A 15,949-nucleotide genomic window follows, 5' to 3' on the forward strand; every position below is an offset into this window, starting at 1 on the left:
ATAGAGGGTTTGAGCTTTGTGAAGATGGCAGGGGCAGAGAGGACATTGCATGTCTCCCTTAAAAAAAGACCCCCAGGTATGCGTGTCATTTCCCTGGCTGTCCCAAGAAGAGCCAGTTCTCTGAGTGGACTTGGTCTCCAATTAAAGGAACAAGTGCAAAAGAACAGGTACCCCAGGGAAATTCATATCAACTTTTAAGGAAAAGAAAACTTCCTATTCAACACCATCCTTGCCTTAAATTGGCATCTTCTTTCTTACACACGTGCTCACACACACAGACACTCCTCACTGCACATTCTGTTCTCACTGTATGAAGTCCTTACATCTCATGTAACCCCTACAGCAATCCCTGAGTTTTTTATGAGGAAAAATACATGGCTTCAGTGTCAACTCATTATCTTCTGTTTGCCTTTGGGCAAGGTGCATAATCTTTCTCAACTTTGTATTCCCTGTTTTACAAACGTGGAAGAAATATGGACTCTGCAGGGCTGTTAAGAACATTAAATTATATGACATGTGCTAATTAATTTCTTGTCCTCCAGGCAATGGATTATTTTATCCAGAGGAAGAAATTTCTACAAACGTCTCAAAGAAGTTGTGATAGAGAATATGGAAGTTTGTTAGCTATTTTCTTGGTGCCTTTATAACTACATTCAAGGTGATCACATCCGCCAATAAGAACCCATTTCTACTATTTATGTACTTTTCAACACACTATCTTTTTTCTTTCTTTTCTTTTATTTACTATTTTTAAAGAGAATCTATCAAAATTCTTGTAAAACATGAATGAAGATTTTGATGTCCATAACCAGACCCATGCTGCAAATTAAGTTCCAAATGAGATGATTGGGACAAAGTGGTTACAATAATATCCAATGAAAAAAAAAAAAAAAACATATTTTTTTTTTTGGTAGCAGCAACCATATAAAAATATGGGTCATTATTACTACTATTTTAAATCTTCTTTATCCAAATGAAGTTGGGAATGCCGAGTATTTCCCTAGTGTCAGGGGAGGTACTAAGTAACTATTCAGTTAGGGAAATTTTAATCCTTCTTAAAAAACTTTTTAAAACTGGTTTCTTCATCAGTGAAATGGCTGATGTGTTGCATGTGCAACTTAAGTAACATTGCACAGGTCCAGGACGTTTGGCTGAGCTCTCTTAGATCAGCAGTGTTGCTCTCCTCAGGTGTCAGTGGTGTTAGGAGGACAGCTTCCATGCCCCCACCGGGATAATCCCGTGCTCACTGAGGAGAGTGTCCTGTCTCTGCACGGATGAGCATACGTGAGTGATGCTGGGATCACAGCTTAAGTGGCTGAGTGTGTGTCCCCAGAAAAATTAGCCCTCTGAGTGTGAATGGGCAGCCTGTCTCTGAAGGGGGAGGCAGGGGATGTGGAGGGAAGTCAGGGGACAGGCAGGCAGCATCACACTAGGGCTTAGGTACCACGATGGGTCACTAGCTCACGTTGCAAGTGTTTCTTGCCAGAATTACCTTCCGGGTCCAGTGCCAAGCCCCGACTTAACGCGATTAACAGTGTGTATCTGGCCCTCGTCCTCATGGGATGCGCTGACGTGAGAGCCGTACTGCAAATAACTCGGAAAACAAGTCTCTCATCCAACTGTGGGTGGATCATGGAGTGACTGGCAGGGAGCTTAGAGGGAGACCAGCAAGGGGAACCTCTGGGGGAAAGGGCCAGGAGCCTGCCTGATGCGCTGGGCATCCGAGCATTGTGGTGGGAGGGCAGCCCCGGGGAAAGTGCTCAGGTCAGAGGGGGCAGGTTCGACCGCTGGCTCTGGCACTTATTAAGTGTGCACTTCTGCATTTCTCTGTGCCATGTTGACCGCATTTGTAAGATGGGAATAATGATAGCATCTTCTTCAAAGGGTAATTGCTTTGATCAAATGAGTTCATGCACCAAAAACAGAGTTTCGGGGCCTGTGGTGTGGGCTCCATATACATTATCTAAGGCTGCCTGCACGCACACGTGTGTGGGCACACACGCTAAAATCACAGCATGCCTGGAGCAGTGAGGGTTGCAAAGAGAAATAAACAAAGAAATGGGAGAGGTGGACAGAGCCAGATCATGTGGGGTCTTGGAGATTAGATTTAATTCTTAGCTCAGAGGAAGTTCACTGAAGGGCCTTAGCAATGGTAGGATATGACATTTCTTATGTTTTTTATGAAAATGAGAGAATGTATCAGGTGGAAGTTGAATCCAGACAGTCAGTACTGAGGCTATTTTAAGGTTATGGAAGGCAGGCAATGGTGACGAGGGCTCAAGTGCATGCCTGCTCAGTGTGAGGGGCTGGCTACTGAATCCCAAAACCCAAAATGAATTTCTTCAAGCCATGTTCTTGATTACTATCATCGTACCGTGTTTGAAATCCTCACCATGGAGTCACTCCTTTGGATTAATGTGGAATGAGAAGATGGAGTGTTATTGGATGCCTCTGCATTTCCACATGTGAGCTTGTGTAATTTTCACAATGACTTTGAGGGTAGGTTTCTATGAGCCCCATTGTACAGATGGGAGAACTGAAGCTCGGAAAAATCAAGAAAGTTGCCTCAAGCTGCCCAGTAAGTAGCAAAACAAGAATTGAAATCCAGGTCTGCTGGACTCCAACAGTATTTTTTGTTGTTGTTCTTATTCTCCCAACTGGCCCGGTTTCCTTTAGGTTTCCATGACAACATGGAGATGTGTTTTCTTAGAGATAACCTATGTCAGCAACGTTTATATCATCAATTAAGTCAGCAGACTAGGCAAACATTAGAGAGATGGACATGTATCATAACAGCTGTGATGCGTGGGGAGGTGGGGGCAGTGGTGCAGTGGACTAAGACTGGAAAGGCTGGAACTCAGGAATTGACTGAAGACCTCAGGCTTTCCCGAGTGGACCTGGTGGCCAGGGATGGTAAAATGAAGAGGGATGGGGGAAATAGGACCAACATAATGAATATTTATATTTATATAATTTTTAACATAAACTTCCTTATTGCATTTTTATAATCAGTTGTAAAGGTAAATTAGTACATAATTATGTACCATTTTACAAGGAAAGAAAGTAAGGCCCACAGTTTGACATAAACTTGCTCCCAGTCAGACATTGGGCCAGCAGCAGGGCTGCTCTGCAAAGCAGGCTTCTGCCCTTTGTTTAATGTCACTCCCAGAGAGCAAAAGGCAAATTTCCTCTGTATTGTTTCACTCAGCCACACACGGGGCACTGCCGGCCTGATTCAGACTCTGCCCTGGGCGCCGGTGACACTCAGGAGGCTGAGTGCCGTGGTGGTCTGAGTAGATGTAATCCACACAGCTGGTGGACGGTGACTCTAACATGGCACGTGATGGGCAAACCCAGAAGGGCGTGCCCAGGGTCTGGGAAGCCCAAGTTCCAACACCGTATCTGCCTACGGGAGTGGGGCAAGTGCTTCCACGAGTGCACATGGAATTGAGTCACTGCTTGAAAGACACAGCACATGCTGTGTGTCTCGGCCTGTAGGAAATAACCACATGGGGACCCAGAGATCTTCCTGCCCATCCCCTGCTCCACCACGCTGGCCTCCTGCAGTCCTGCAATGCACCACACATTCTCCTGCTTCTTGTCCCCCTCCTGGGGACTCTGGGTCCCTCTCTTCCCTTGGGTAACTTCATCATATTGCTCAAGACCAGTATACTGCTTACTTCTTCTGAGAAACCCTCTCCAAATCTGTCCCCTTTGAACTGGGTCATTCTCCTTGGTGTGGGCATTATTCCCTGATTCACCTTTAGACGTTCTGAGGATGTCATGTGGTCATTCTACTCCCTGCTGGGCACGAAACGCCTCAGACCCGGTTCTGCCACAGAAGCTGGCACCGTGGCAGACTGGAAGCAATCAGAAGAAAACATTACGTGTGAGAAGGAAACTTCTCGCAGAGCAGGAAACTTGGGGCCACCTTGGCAATCCCTGAGCCGTAAACTATTGACTCAAACACTGATAAAGCATCCTTTGGGTGAGAAGATGGAGTGCCAGCCAGGTTAGGAGCTCCAGGCCTCTGGTTATCCCGATCACTACTAATACTCCTACTGCTTATTATTAATGTAACACAAATAACGTGCCATGCATGATGGCATTGCTTTGATGCGCTGTCACTTTACAAGTATTAGCACATTTAATTTTCACAGCAGTCTTCTCCAATGGATATAATTATTCTGATTTTATAGATGAGGAAATCAAGTCTTAGAGAGGTAAAGTTGCCCAAGGTGACCCGCTAGCAAGCTGTGGCTGCTTCAGTTGAAAATCCATGACCTAATTTGTACCACAATCTCTGTTATTCCACAGTTGAAGCTGTGGTCTATAGTCTGCCTTTGGTTTGGGTAGAATTCCAGTTTAGACAACAGGTGTAGGGCCACTGATGCGGTGGAGTGAGGAGGTTCTGAGAAAGGTGGGCATTTGTGAAAATCTCTGTGTATCTGAACAGTTTCATTTTATGGTCCAGGCAGTCACCAATGATCTTTTAGTTATAACTACTTTATTTCATAGGAATAAATTATGATTTTGTGTTTTAAAACTAAGTACAGAAAAGTATGATTTTATTTTCCTTTTTCAGAATTTCAGACTTACAAAGAATGTTTCTAGATCCTTGGTCAAAAAAAAGTACTTAATTTATCCTTGTGTATTCTCAAGCTGAGGATTTTAATTGCTTGGTAAATAGTGAAAAATTAAGTTTTCCTGGGTACTGGATTTCAAATAAGAATAATTCCATCCCCTACATATACCCATTCACCACCATGCCACCCACATGAGATGGTTTATAATGAATCTGTTTCAAGTTATAATTAAATAGCCTTACATTTTTCCTATTATAAAAGTAATGAAAGCTCACTCTAAAACTTTTTTATGTAAAAAATAGGAAGAAGAATGTGAAAATAACCTATGATAACACCTTCCAAATAGAGTCCTTCCTGGCAGACTCTGACATACATTTGTTAGACATGTTTATATATGCCAACTATGTAAATTCATCTAAATCATGATTCCTTGGCCTTCTCTCTCTTTTTTTTTTTTTTGCTTTAATAATAATGACTCGATATTTTGCATAAAAACACTAAAAGGATCTATATCACCAGCATGGGATAAAGCAGGGATGACAAGGATGCAATAATTTGCCTTCTCTATTCAAATACCAAGGCTTTTCCGCTGAACCTGGAAGAAGTCTTAGAATCCTCTTAACACGGAGTTCTAGGAAGACAGTACTATTCAACCAGAGTTGGAATAATCAATGATATCTATTTTTCATCTGTAACCTTGAGCCTGGGATGAGGCATTCAAGTGGTTCCAACTGTCAGAAGCCAATTAATAAGGAGGGTAAACCGTGAGAGGTTATTATAAACCAGGCATCTGGCACAGTAAACCTGACTTGGTAGTTGTGGTATTCTTACCCTGTGCCCTGCAGCAAAAGCTGACATATCACTAATGAGAGTTTTTACTTCTAAGCTGATGATCAGTTCACTTTGACTCAGTTTGTGGTGGTTGCTCATAAATAAATAATTCCCGAGTCTAACTAGGTTGGGTCGGCTCTATATGTTTCCTGTTGAGACCAGACCTTCCAGATCTCAAGAACATTTCTGTGAATTAGACAACAATTAGGATGGGAAAGGGAACAGCGATCATGAGGATATGCACTGATTTCTCTCCCACCACCCGTCTCTCTGTGCCCAGAATCGGACGTCGCTGACTTTGACGGCCGAAGCTCCCTCCTGTATAGGTTCAATCAGAAGCTGATGAGCACTCTCAAAGATGTGATCTCCCTGAAGTTCAAGAGCATGCAAGGGGATGGGGTCCTGTTCCATGGAGAAGGTCAACGTGGAGACCACATAACCCTGGAGCTCCAGAAGGGGAGGCTCGCCCTGTACCTCAACTTGGGTAGGGTTGGATTTTGTCTCTTCCCTTTTCATGTTGGACAATGGGGAAGTCCTTTATGTAGCAGGTCACAGTTCCTGACACTTCCAGTGCATCAGATGGAAGTCACTGGAGCACAATCTAAGTAACATATTTTCCTTACCCAGGTGGAGGCAGAAAAATGACATATTGTGAAATGTTCAGTGTCTTTTGACACAAGATAATGTTGATATACAGAGAGAGCTGCAAGCTTATTGTTATGCATTTATTTATCTATCTACCTATTTACTTATTTTAGTAATTCAAACTCTAAAATAACTTCAACAAGTTTTAATACACATATATATTATAAGGGGACTTGCTTGCAATCTATTCTATTAGGAACATTTATGAAAGTTAGGTTTCAGAGGAAAAATGAAAAAGAAACGTTTTATTTGCTCTAGGTTTTTTGTCTGTTTATTTATTTATTTATTTTTTTGGAGGGGGGAAGGGGATGATATGTGTCAGGAGACAAATACAAGTTTCTGGGCATTCCCTTGTTTTTTTTAAGGGAAATTTTGTTTACTTTAAGTGCCCTGGCTGTGCCAGGGTGAGCCACAGACTTACTAAATGCTGGTGAATTCAGTACAGAATGTCCTCCTGCCTCCTGCACATTTAGGACACAGGCCTCCTTCTGTGGCTTGGCATCCATCAGGGTCTGCTTCACAATAGGCAGTCCTGAGTTCATTGGTTGTAAGCAACTCCCTTTATCCAGGGAGGAGGGAAAGGGGCTCGGCCTCCTTAATGTGATCAAAGGTACCTTTGAAAGAAGCGTAAGCCAAGTGCAGAAGGCAGGGAGCACCAAGAGAAAGGGAGAGAGAGAATTCAAGTTAATGGGCTAAAGAATGGTGCTGGTCCAACAAAGGAGGGAGTTTTAGTTTTTCCCTCCCCAACTGACGTGGACATTCTAGTAGTGTTTTCTTTAGTGACAATTCTCCAGTGTGCAATGTATGTTCATTATCTAATCAGTGACTCTGCAATTCAGAAATCCAGGCTGAGAGTGAAGAACTTCGCCACTGCGGCCAGCTGCTGAGAAAGGTGCTTGGAGACATACAGTGCGTGTTGTTTTTAAGTGACAGTCTTTGTCAAGTCTCCGATTTGCATTATCTAGTTACACTTTCTATGTCTGATTTGGACAGAATCAGTTTTATGGTGAAATTTTACTAGGTGGCTCTTCTTTGCCTACTTTTTTTCAGGGTAGAACATTGATTTTTCCAGAACTACTAAATGGGAAAGAGATTTCTTCTTTCAACCTATAAGGGGGTTAGATATGTTCCCCCTTCACACTTTTTTCACATCTGATTCAAATTGCCCTTGGTAGTCTGCCTTCTGTAGAATTACAATAGTCCGAATCCATACCTAGAGAATCAAAGAGCAGAGATATTACGTGACTGGGGAACTGTGGTAAGAACTAAAGAAAACATCAATAGTACGAGCAGGTCACTCATCCTTACATGAGTCCAGAGCCTTTGAACTGCGGCAGAATGTGTGTGCAATCCCCAATATACACAGCCGCAGTAGGGCGAGACTCCTGGAACAGAAGGAACAGTGCAGAGCACGATGTCCTTTGGGTGCCAAGTGCAGGGTTCAGATGCCAAAGCTCCGTATTACACGATCGATCATTGAGATATTGGTGAAAGTTCTTCACATCCTCCAAAGAATCAAATGAACATTTACTTTAGCTCTTTTGAAATTCAGGCATTCTAATAAGCCAAATCATACATACTTATGGAATGTTTGTAGTGTTTCTAGAATTGTACTAAACACTATGGAAGATTTTTTTCAAGTTATCATTTTTTTGAGAGCTTAGGCATTTCCTTAAGCATTTTAAATATGTATCCCATCTGAATCACAGGACAATCCTGCAAGCTATATCTAAGCCCGTTTACAGATGAAGGAACTAGTGGTCAGTAATGCCCAGTCAGTTGCTCAAGGTCACGTAGCTGCCTAGCTGTAGACCTGAGATTAGGGCCTTCTCTAATTCTACCCTAATGTGGTGACATTAATCACTAAAATGTTATAAACCTTCATATCATTGATTTTCATGATTGCAATTTGACAGACACTGCCAGGTTTTCCTCTGTGAAGGCTGTACCTATCCGAATGCCTGCTAGCAATTCATAAGAGTCCCTTTTGCTACAGGCTTGCCAACAAAATATGGCCTAGCTTTAAAATTTTGCCCATTGGATAGGTTAAAAAATGTAATTTTGAGTAATTTTAATATGCATTTCAGTATCAAGCAGTCAACATTTGTGTGGTACGTTGTAATAATGGAGAGATCAGGATGGGACAGAGGAGTCCGGGATTAACGCTGAGTTAAATGGAGATTTGATTATGAAGAGGCAGAAAGGCAGACATTCAGACAGAGTGTCAACGGGACAAGGTGCACCACATTTTTCATAAATTCTATCATTCATGCCACAAGAATAGGCTGAATAAGTACATTAATTCAGGCATTAAACTTGGCACTGGGGGCTAAAAATGGAATTTACCACTCTCTATTTTCAAGGAGCTCCCAGCCTAATAAAATAATTATTTCCACCTGCTTTCTAGCTTTGTGATATTGATTAAAAACAAAATACTGTGCATCATCAAAATCACATAACATAAATGTATTCAGATAGCATTTTGCAAAGTCACAGAAGAGGGACGCAAGGTGGAGACCAGAGTTAAGCAACAACTCCTAAATCTAGAGAATATTTTTAGTCAATAAAATTTAGAAATTTTCTAATAACTAAAGACAAGTATAGCATTATGTTAGAGATACATGGAAATTTGTTCTGGTTTGAAGGCTAAGTCCACTGGGATCACACTGCGTCCCATCAGCTTCTTATTTTCTTCCGGGGGTCTCCCTTGAGTGCAGAGGAGGCCATTCCTTACCTCTGCATATTGCAGAGCAAGGGTGGCAGGGGAGCCTTGATGACCCTGGCTGGCCTACAGAGGAGGAATTTGCCTTCTCATTCTACATCGTGTCCCCGTTAGTGTTGCCCCATTTTCCTTTTCCACGGCTTTCTCCTTTCCAAACCATCAAATTATTTTCCGAGACCCTCCACTCCTACTAAGCTACATGGCTTGTATGGGTCAATGGTGGAACACATATAGTAAGAACAGGAGAAATGAGGGACGATGGAAGTATCATTTTTTACAGTAAATGATGGAGAGAATGTTAGCTTTGGAGTCAAATAGAGCTGAGTCATAACCCTGATTCTTTGAGTCCTTGCATAAGTCATGTGGCTCCTTGGAGACCGAACTTTTTGAAGAGTTGTGTTCAGGAATAATTGATACAATATATGTTAAGTGTTTACCTTATGTGATAAGCTTAATAAATACAAGTGAGTACCAGTATTGATGATCTGACAAATTAAAGGTGGGAAGGTCGATTCTGCAGGTCGGACGGAGGCTGGCATCGGGAATTTCACATGAGCAGCCACCACCTATCAACGGTAAATCAAACCCTTTCCAAGATGCTTTTTCTGCTGAATTACAGTCTTAAACAAGAGAGTTTCCATCCCCTTTTTCTTAGGCTATCTGAAATTCACAGACTGTGCAAGTTAAAGTGGCATCCACGTTTGAGCTGTTAAGATAAGTCCAAGAAAGAAGATTTAATCAAACAAAGCATCTGGGTGAAAACTCTGCAATATGCATGCCCTTTACCAGAAAGTGTGAGTTCTAACTAAAAGTGAAGGAATTGGCATATTTATTCACAGCATGTTGAGGTTAAGGGTAGGAGGATAAAGAAGATAAAATTAGAAATGTTTTTGCAAACATGTCAAGATTTCTATTAAAAATATTATATTCTTTAGGGCCTTGGGTAGTACTTATATTTTTTCATTTTAACCATCCCTCTAACCACATAAAAACAAGTTTTTATTTAATTAAAAATACCTACTTTCCTTAAATGTTCCTGGCTCGAAAGTTAACTTCTACATAGTTTTATTATTTTTTCGTCCTTTACAATTGCTCAAGTTTAATCTTGCCTTAACAAATTAGAAACTAGTTAAAGCACGTAATCAAACCTTAAGTGCCCCTGAGATAAAACTTAAAATAGATATTCCAAGATAAAGAGTCTGATAATTGCTTAAAAATTAAGTTTTTATCGTAATTTCTAATAATGGAATTTCTAGGTAAGATGGAACATTCCCTAGAACTACCATCCTTTCTTCTTCATAGATACAATTATAACCATTCTTCTTAATGAATAGCAGAGATTCAGTTTCCTCAATTGTTTAACCAAACCAAGATGTACTCACCTTGTTTTAATTTATTTAAGAGGATGTATTTTTATTCCCCTAAAGTCTTAAAATTGTGAGGAGTGGAATTGTTGGAACCATAGTGGCAAACTTTCTGAGCCAAAGTTAGGACCCAAGAGAGGCAGGGCTGACTCTAGACCTTGGGGAGAGTGTGGACAGGGCTACCACTGCTGGCTCTGCTTCCTACCACCCATGTTCAGTCCCATTGAGATGGCAGTGCTGATGGTGGCAGTGGATGCAAGGGGTGTATGTCGGACAACAACCAACTTGAAAACTTACTACTGGAAGGTTTAGCATTGGAAGATCTTGATCTCTGTGTTGAGAAAACTTTGATTTAATCTATTTAACAAACGACGTCATCCAATTTGGTAGTGTTTCTCCTTACGTTTGAAAGTTACACATCCTATTTCCTTAAATAAAATCACTGAAAGCTTTTAAAATAGTAGACTTGAGACAACTGGAGAGTCATCTCAAAATATAAAGTCAAGGTAGAACTTTGTCTCCTACCATACACCAGAATAAATTCCAAATGAAATGACGTAGAAAAAAAAACTTGAGCTAATTAATCAATGACCTTAGAATGAGGAGAACATTTTAAACTTTAATACAATACAAATCCAGAAAACATAAAAGAAAAAAATAAATTTATTAACACAATAATTAACAAATCCAATAAACAAACCAACAAAACAGAAAAGCCACATTAAAAAAATAAATAAAGAATGGCAAAAAGTTATTGCCAAAATTCATATTGCAGGGAATGAGCTAAATACAAATTGATAAGAAAACTGATAGAAAAAAAAAAAGCAAGAAATAAGAGAAGACAGTTCACAGAAAAGGAAATGAAAATGAAAAGATTTTCAACCTCATTCATATTAAAGAAATGCATATTAAAACTACTCAGAAATACATTTTTTTTTTACCTATCAGGCAAAATTGAAAACGAGACCATATTTTGTTGGCAAGGCTGTAGTAAAAGGCCCCTTTATGAATTGCTAGCAGAAGTTTAAGTAGGTACAGCCTCTATCGAGGGCTATTTGGACCTTTGACTACCGATTCCCCACCTAAGAATGCAGGCTACAGACATGCCGCATTTCAGCAGTTCTGCGTATCTAAGTTAAAAAAATATAAATTGTATCAATAGGAAACTGGTTAAATAAAATATATGTATATCAGGCCATGGAATACTCTGCAGCTGTAAACAGTATGGGAAAACTTTTCATATTTTGATAAAAGAAGATTTCCAGGATAGATTAAGTAAAAATGGAAAGTTGAAGAGAAATGTGCATTTCATTTTACCATTAGGATAAAAAATTAAATGAGGGGAAATAAATAAGCATCTTTCCTGGATTGCTTATGCCTAATTTTTTTCTGGAAGCACAAGCAAGACCTTAACAACAGTGTTTACCTGTGGGTACCAGAAGATGACCAGATGGAGGGAGGGAGGAAAGGAGGATTGTTAATGCATCCAAAAAGTTAAATAAAAAATATAATCAATTTGACCTTACCATAATTAAGTTCATATTTTGAAGCAGGAATCTTCATGGAGAAACATATTAAAACATTTTATTTTAATCGGTATTATTATTGCCTCGATTAAAGAACAGCCACAGAACAAATAAGTGGGGAAAGGGCATGACTCCTTTCTCCATTTTTTCTTCTTTTCATGTATATGGTGACTTGAATTTTCAAATATTTAATCTTTTGGACTTATCAATAAACCATTGTTCATTTTTTTCCCCTTCTCTTTTTAAGAGAAAAAAGTGAGATGCACATGAATTTCAAAGTGAAACTCCAATATTAAACTGATCTGACTTATTACTTAGAACCAATAGTTTACAAGGCAGGCTAAGTTTCCTTAAAGATGAAATAAACGGTGTATCCTTGTGCACAAAGCCCTGGATGATGGAGCCGGGTCCCAAGCCCCTCGCGCTCTGCCCTGAAACCTTCCTGCCATGTTCCCCCACGAGCGTGGCACGTGCTCCTTCCGCTGTACCCGTGCTCTCCTTCTGCTCCCGTCTCAGCCTGTGCCCGCTGTGTCAGGAAGCCTCACAGCTCCCCACCCTCCGTGTCCACGGTCCCCGCACTAAGGGCCGTGTACCGTCAGAACACTCTGTAGGATTTATTTGTTGAGCTTCTCCACGTTAAGACCTTCAGAGAGGGCAGAATAAACTCTGTATCTGCTTTATCTATCACCTCTCACTGTGATCACTGTGATCCATCACCTCTCACTGTGATCAGTGCAGGTAGATTTTATGGAAGGAAGGAAAGAAAGAAAGGAGGGAGGGAGAAATAAAAAAAAAATCCATTAATTCATTAGCATAATCCAACAAATGGTTGAGAACTAAAAAGTTGTGGAGCAAACAATGAATAAACCAGCAAAATAAAGTCAGCTATTAATTCACCAGCTGTCACTTTCTAATTATAACAAATTTGATGGCCCCACCTCAGCCACATATGAAGCAACAAAGCAATGCAGTGAAGGGAACAGTGAGTGGCTCAGAGCCACGATGATGGAGGAGGAGGGAGCTAGCACCCTGCAGAGGAAGTGGCGGCCGATGCCGAACTTCTCACTGCTGAGCAGGCTCTGGCTGCTGTGCTGAGACACACGTCCCAGGGGAGAGGAGACAGACATTTAGCTTTAGTTACTAAGGGACTCAATACATAAAATATTTTAAAAATTGAAAATTTATACTTAAGTAATAATTGTTCATTTTGTTAAGACTGAGGCAAGTTCCACAGGGGAAGAAAAAAGCTTTCCTCTTGGTAGAAGGGTACAGTCAGGGACTTCCAGAAAATTGGAAGCCAGGGAGATGGGTTGGGAGCCAGGCAGTTTTAAATGAATAGATAAGTTTCCACCTGAATTGCTCACATCCTCCCAAGGAGTCTTCTAAGCTCAACTTGAGCTGAATGGTCCACACCGCGCCCTGTCCCATGATCAGCGGCTGTGGCCAGAGGACAAGGGAGCAAGCAGACTTAGATTCGAATCCTGGCTGCACCCGAGCACGTGTGCCTGCCCCCAGTGCTGTGTACCACCAGGACGCTTTTTATGTGTCCTAACCTCCCTGAGTCTCAGGTTGCTTATTTGTAAACCATAGATAATTATTCTCCCTTAGAGGATTAAAGATGAGGGTTATAAATTCCTACTTAAGTGCTATGCACACAGTAGGTACTCAACAATGGCAGCTTGAATGACCCTTTCCTCACCTTTGCCTTTGCCCACAGAGTTACCTAACTCAAAGCACCCATTGTCTCCCCAGCACCTGTCCCAGCCTTACCCTCCTCCCACGCACAGCTCAGGATCTGCCTTCTCCACGCAAGAGCTGTGCAAACTCAGAGAATGTGCGTGATTTCTAAAAGCGAAAACCCCTGTTTCAGTCTTAGTCGTGCGGTCATTAGGCTATAGTTCCTTTTATTATTTAATTGTCCAAGTCCTGAGAACAGGCCGCTTCCTGTTGGAAGGGGGTGCGTGTACCAAGGGAACTAGAATTTGGTCTTGGAATCTCTGTGCAGGGCCTGCTGTTCCCTCGCAAGCCCAGCACGGTTCTTATCCTGTAGAGACACCCTCCTTCTTTACCTTTAGGATAGAGAGAGCTGGCCTCGCTTGCAGAACGTTCTAGTACCCCAGACGCCATCCTGCCTCCCTCCCCTTTTCACAGATGACAGCAAAGCTCGGCTGGGCAGTGGCCCGCCCTCGGCCACCTTGGGCAGCCTCCTGGACGATCAGCACTGGCACTCGGTCCTCATGGAGCGGGTCGGCAAGCAGGTGAACTTCACTGTGGACAAGCACACGCAGCACTTCCGGACCACGGGCGAGGCGGATGCCTTGGACATTGACTACGAGGTGGGTTGACTCTCCCCGCACAGCCCCAGGCTCTTGCTCAAGAGCGGTGAGAAAAACAGTGAGCAAAGTAATTGGAGAAGATGTGGGGCACTGAGGTCTCTTACCCTGGGACTCATCTTCGCTCCCTAGATGCCAGACAGTATATGAAGTGGGCATCCAGAGAGAGAATCTGAGCAGCGAGGGGGCCGGGGGATTCCTGGGGGGGCAGTGAAGGGAGCCCAGGACGTATCAGCTAACTGCGTGCATTTGAAAGTGAGCAGGTCTCCGTCTTGCTTTCATTTGTTTCCTGCTTGTAGCTTCCCTATGTCGCTGTCTAGTCTCTTGGTTACATGCAGTCATTCCCTGTTTAAAACATGCTTTGATCATCTGAGTTGATGGAACACAGAGAAATTATAAATAAAATCTATGGAATATAACACCTGCACTGTAGGCACTAGTCTTTAACGTCCATTCCGATGCAGACGTTTGACTAATACACACGGAGAGCTGTTTCTCCCCCGCTGTCTTGCAGGGGAGACGCAGGGAAATGAACCCGTTCTGCAATACAAAGAGGGTTGCACCAAGCCCTGCAAACTGGCAGCCGAGAGTTAGCCATCTCTGCTGGCAGTTCAGTTCAAGAAGTCCGTATTGTGCCCTTACCGTACACCAGGTTCTGTGCTGGGCAGTGAACACACAAAGATGACTGAGGCAGAGTCCCTCAGAGTTGAAGAAGTTTACACTCTGAAACAAAGCACTGCAGAACAAGAAGGTAAAAGCTACAGTGTTGAGAAGCCCTGGGAATGGAGGGCTTGGAATATATTTAATAGAAATTTTATATTTATACAGTTATATTCTTACATAATGTATATATTATAATTATATGTAATTATAATCATATATTTATATGGGGAAAGGGCACTTGGCTCAACCTAGAAAAATGGCAGAAACATTATATATTTATATAATGTTCATATTACAATTATGTATAATTATAACTGTATATTTATACAAAGCAGAGGACCCGACTCAACCTAGAAAAATGGCAGAAGATGCACTACTAGCAGGAGATGCTGCTGCGTCTGGAAGGAAGAGTAGGGCTAGCGTGATGCGGAAGGTCAGAAGGGCACTCCAGGGCACAGCGCATGACATGTCCAAATAGTTCCCAGTAGTATGACATGTACATAAATAGGCCCGCGGTGTGTCTTGGCGTCAGCTTGTATCGATTCACCAGGCCCAAATGCTAGATTTTCGAAAGATTTGTGAGGTGGCTGGTAAACACAGCCATTATTAAAAATTAAGTTATATAAACTTGCAGTTAAATAAAGTACTTTAATAATTAATAAATTCATTGATTCCTAATTATTTTTCTGTATGATATCTACATGCTTTTCTACGCATCGTTTATCTGCACGTGCTCTTGAGGTTTGTCAGGACTGCTGTGTCTGTGCGGTGGGAATACTCCCCTCGGGGCTGCGACGGCACAGCTCTTCCAACCCCGAGTCCGGTGACATCGCTTTGGTAGCTTGGCATCCGCCCTAGTGGGAGTATTTACACTACAGAGATCGACAGACACTACACATCGAGGTTTGATTTTATTGTTTTGTGGATTGTCAAGACCAAGGGTCAGCAAACTACATGTCTGGCTTGAAGCCTGTTTTCTTACAGCTTGTAAGTTAAGACTAATTTTTACATTTTTTACATTTTTAAAGCTTGTAAAAGAAATAAAGAAATAAAAAAGAAGAATATCTGACAGAGACTGTATGTGCCTACAGATGAACGAGGCTCAGCAAAAAAATCAACAAAAGCATTCTATAAGAACCGATTATATTGAATTTACAGTAAAGATTATTGTATATTTTATTATTATTCATAAATTGTGTTCTACACATTGTTTATATCAGTAAAATAATCCTGTGTCTATACACACGCACGCACGTGTGTCTGGGCGTGTGTGTCCGTG

The 15,949-nt window shown here is 41.7% G+C and overlaps 1 protein-coding gene across 1 annotated transcript in view; it reads left to right on the forward strand.

The window, feature by feature from the left end:
- The window catches only part of CNTNAP5 (contactin associated protein-like 5), an 819,231-nt gene that overhangs the window by 386,824 nt on the left and 416,458 nt on the right, over window positions 1-15,949 (forward strand). Inside the window, exons 5-6 of the mRNA XM_012651908.1 lie at window positions 5,698-5,901; window positions 13,826-14,010. Coding sequence (XP_012507362.1) covers window positions 5,698-5,901; window positions 13,826-14,010 — 389 coding nt within the window. The remainder of the gene's footprint in view (window positions 1-5,697; window positions 5,902-13,825; window positions 14,011-15,949) is intronic.

The sequence above is a fragment of the Propithecus coquereli genome, unplaced genomic scaffold (assembly GCF_000956105.1).
Source record: "Propithecus coquereli isolate 6110/MARCELLA unplaced genomic scaffold, Pcoq_1.0 Scaffold375, whole genome shotgun sequence".
Taxonomy (NCBI): Eukaryota; Metazoa; Chordata; class Mammalia; order Primates; family Indriidae; genus Propithecus; species Propithecus coquereli.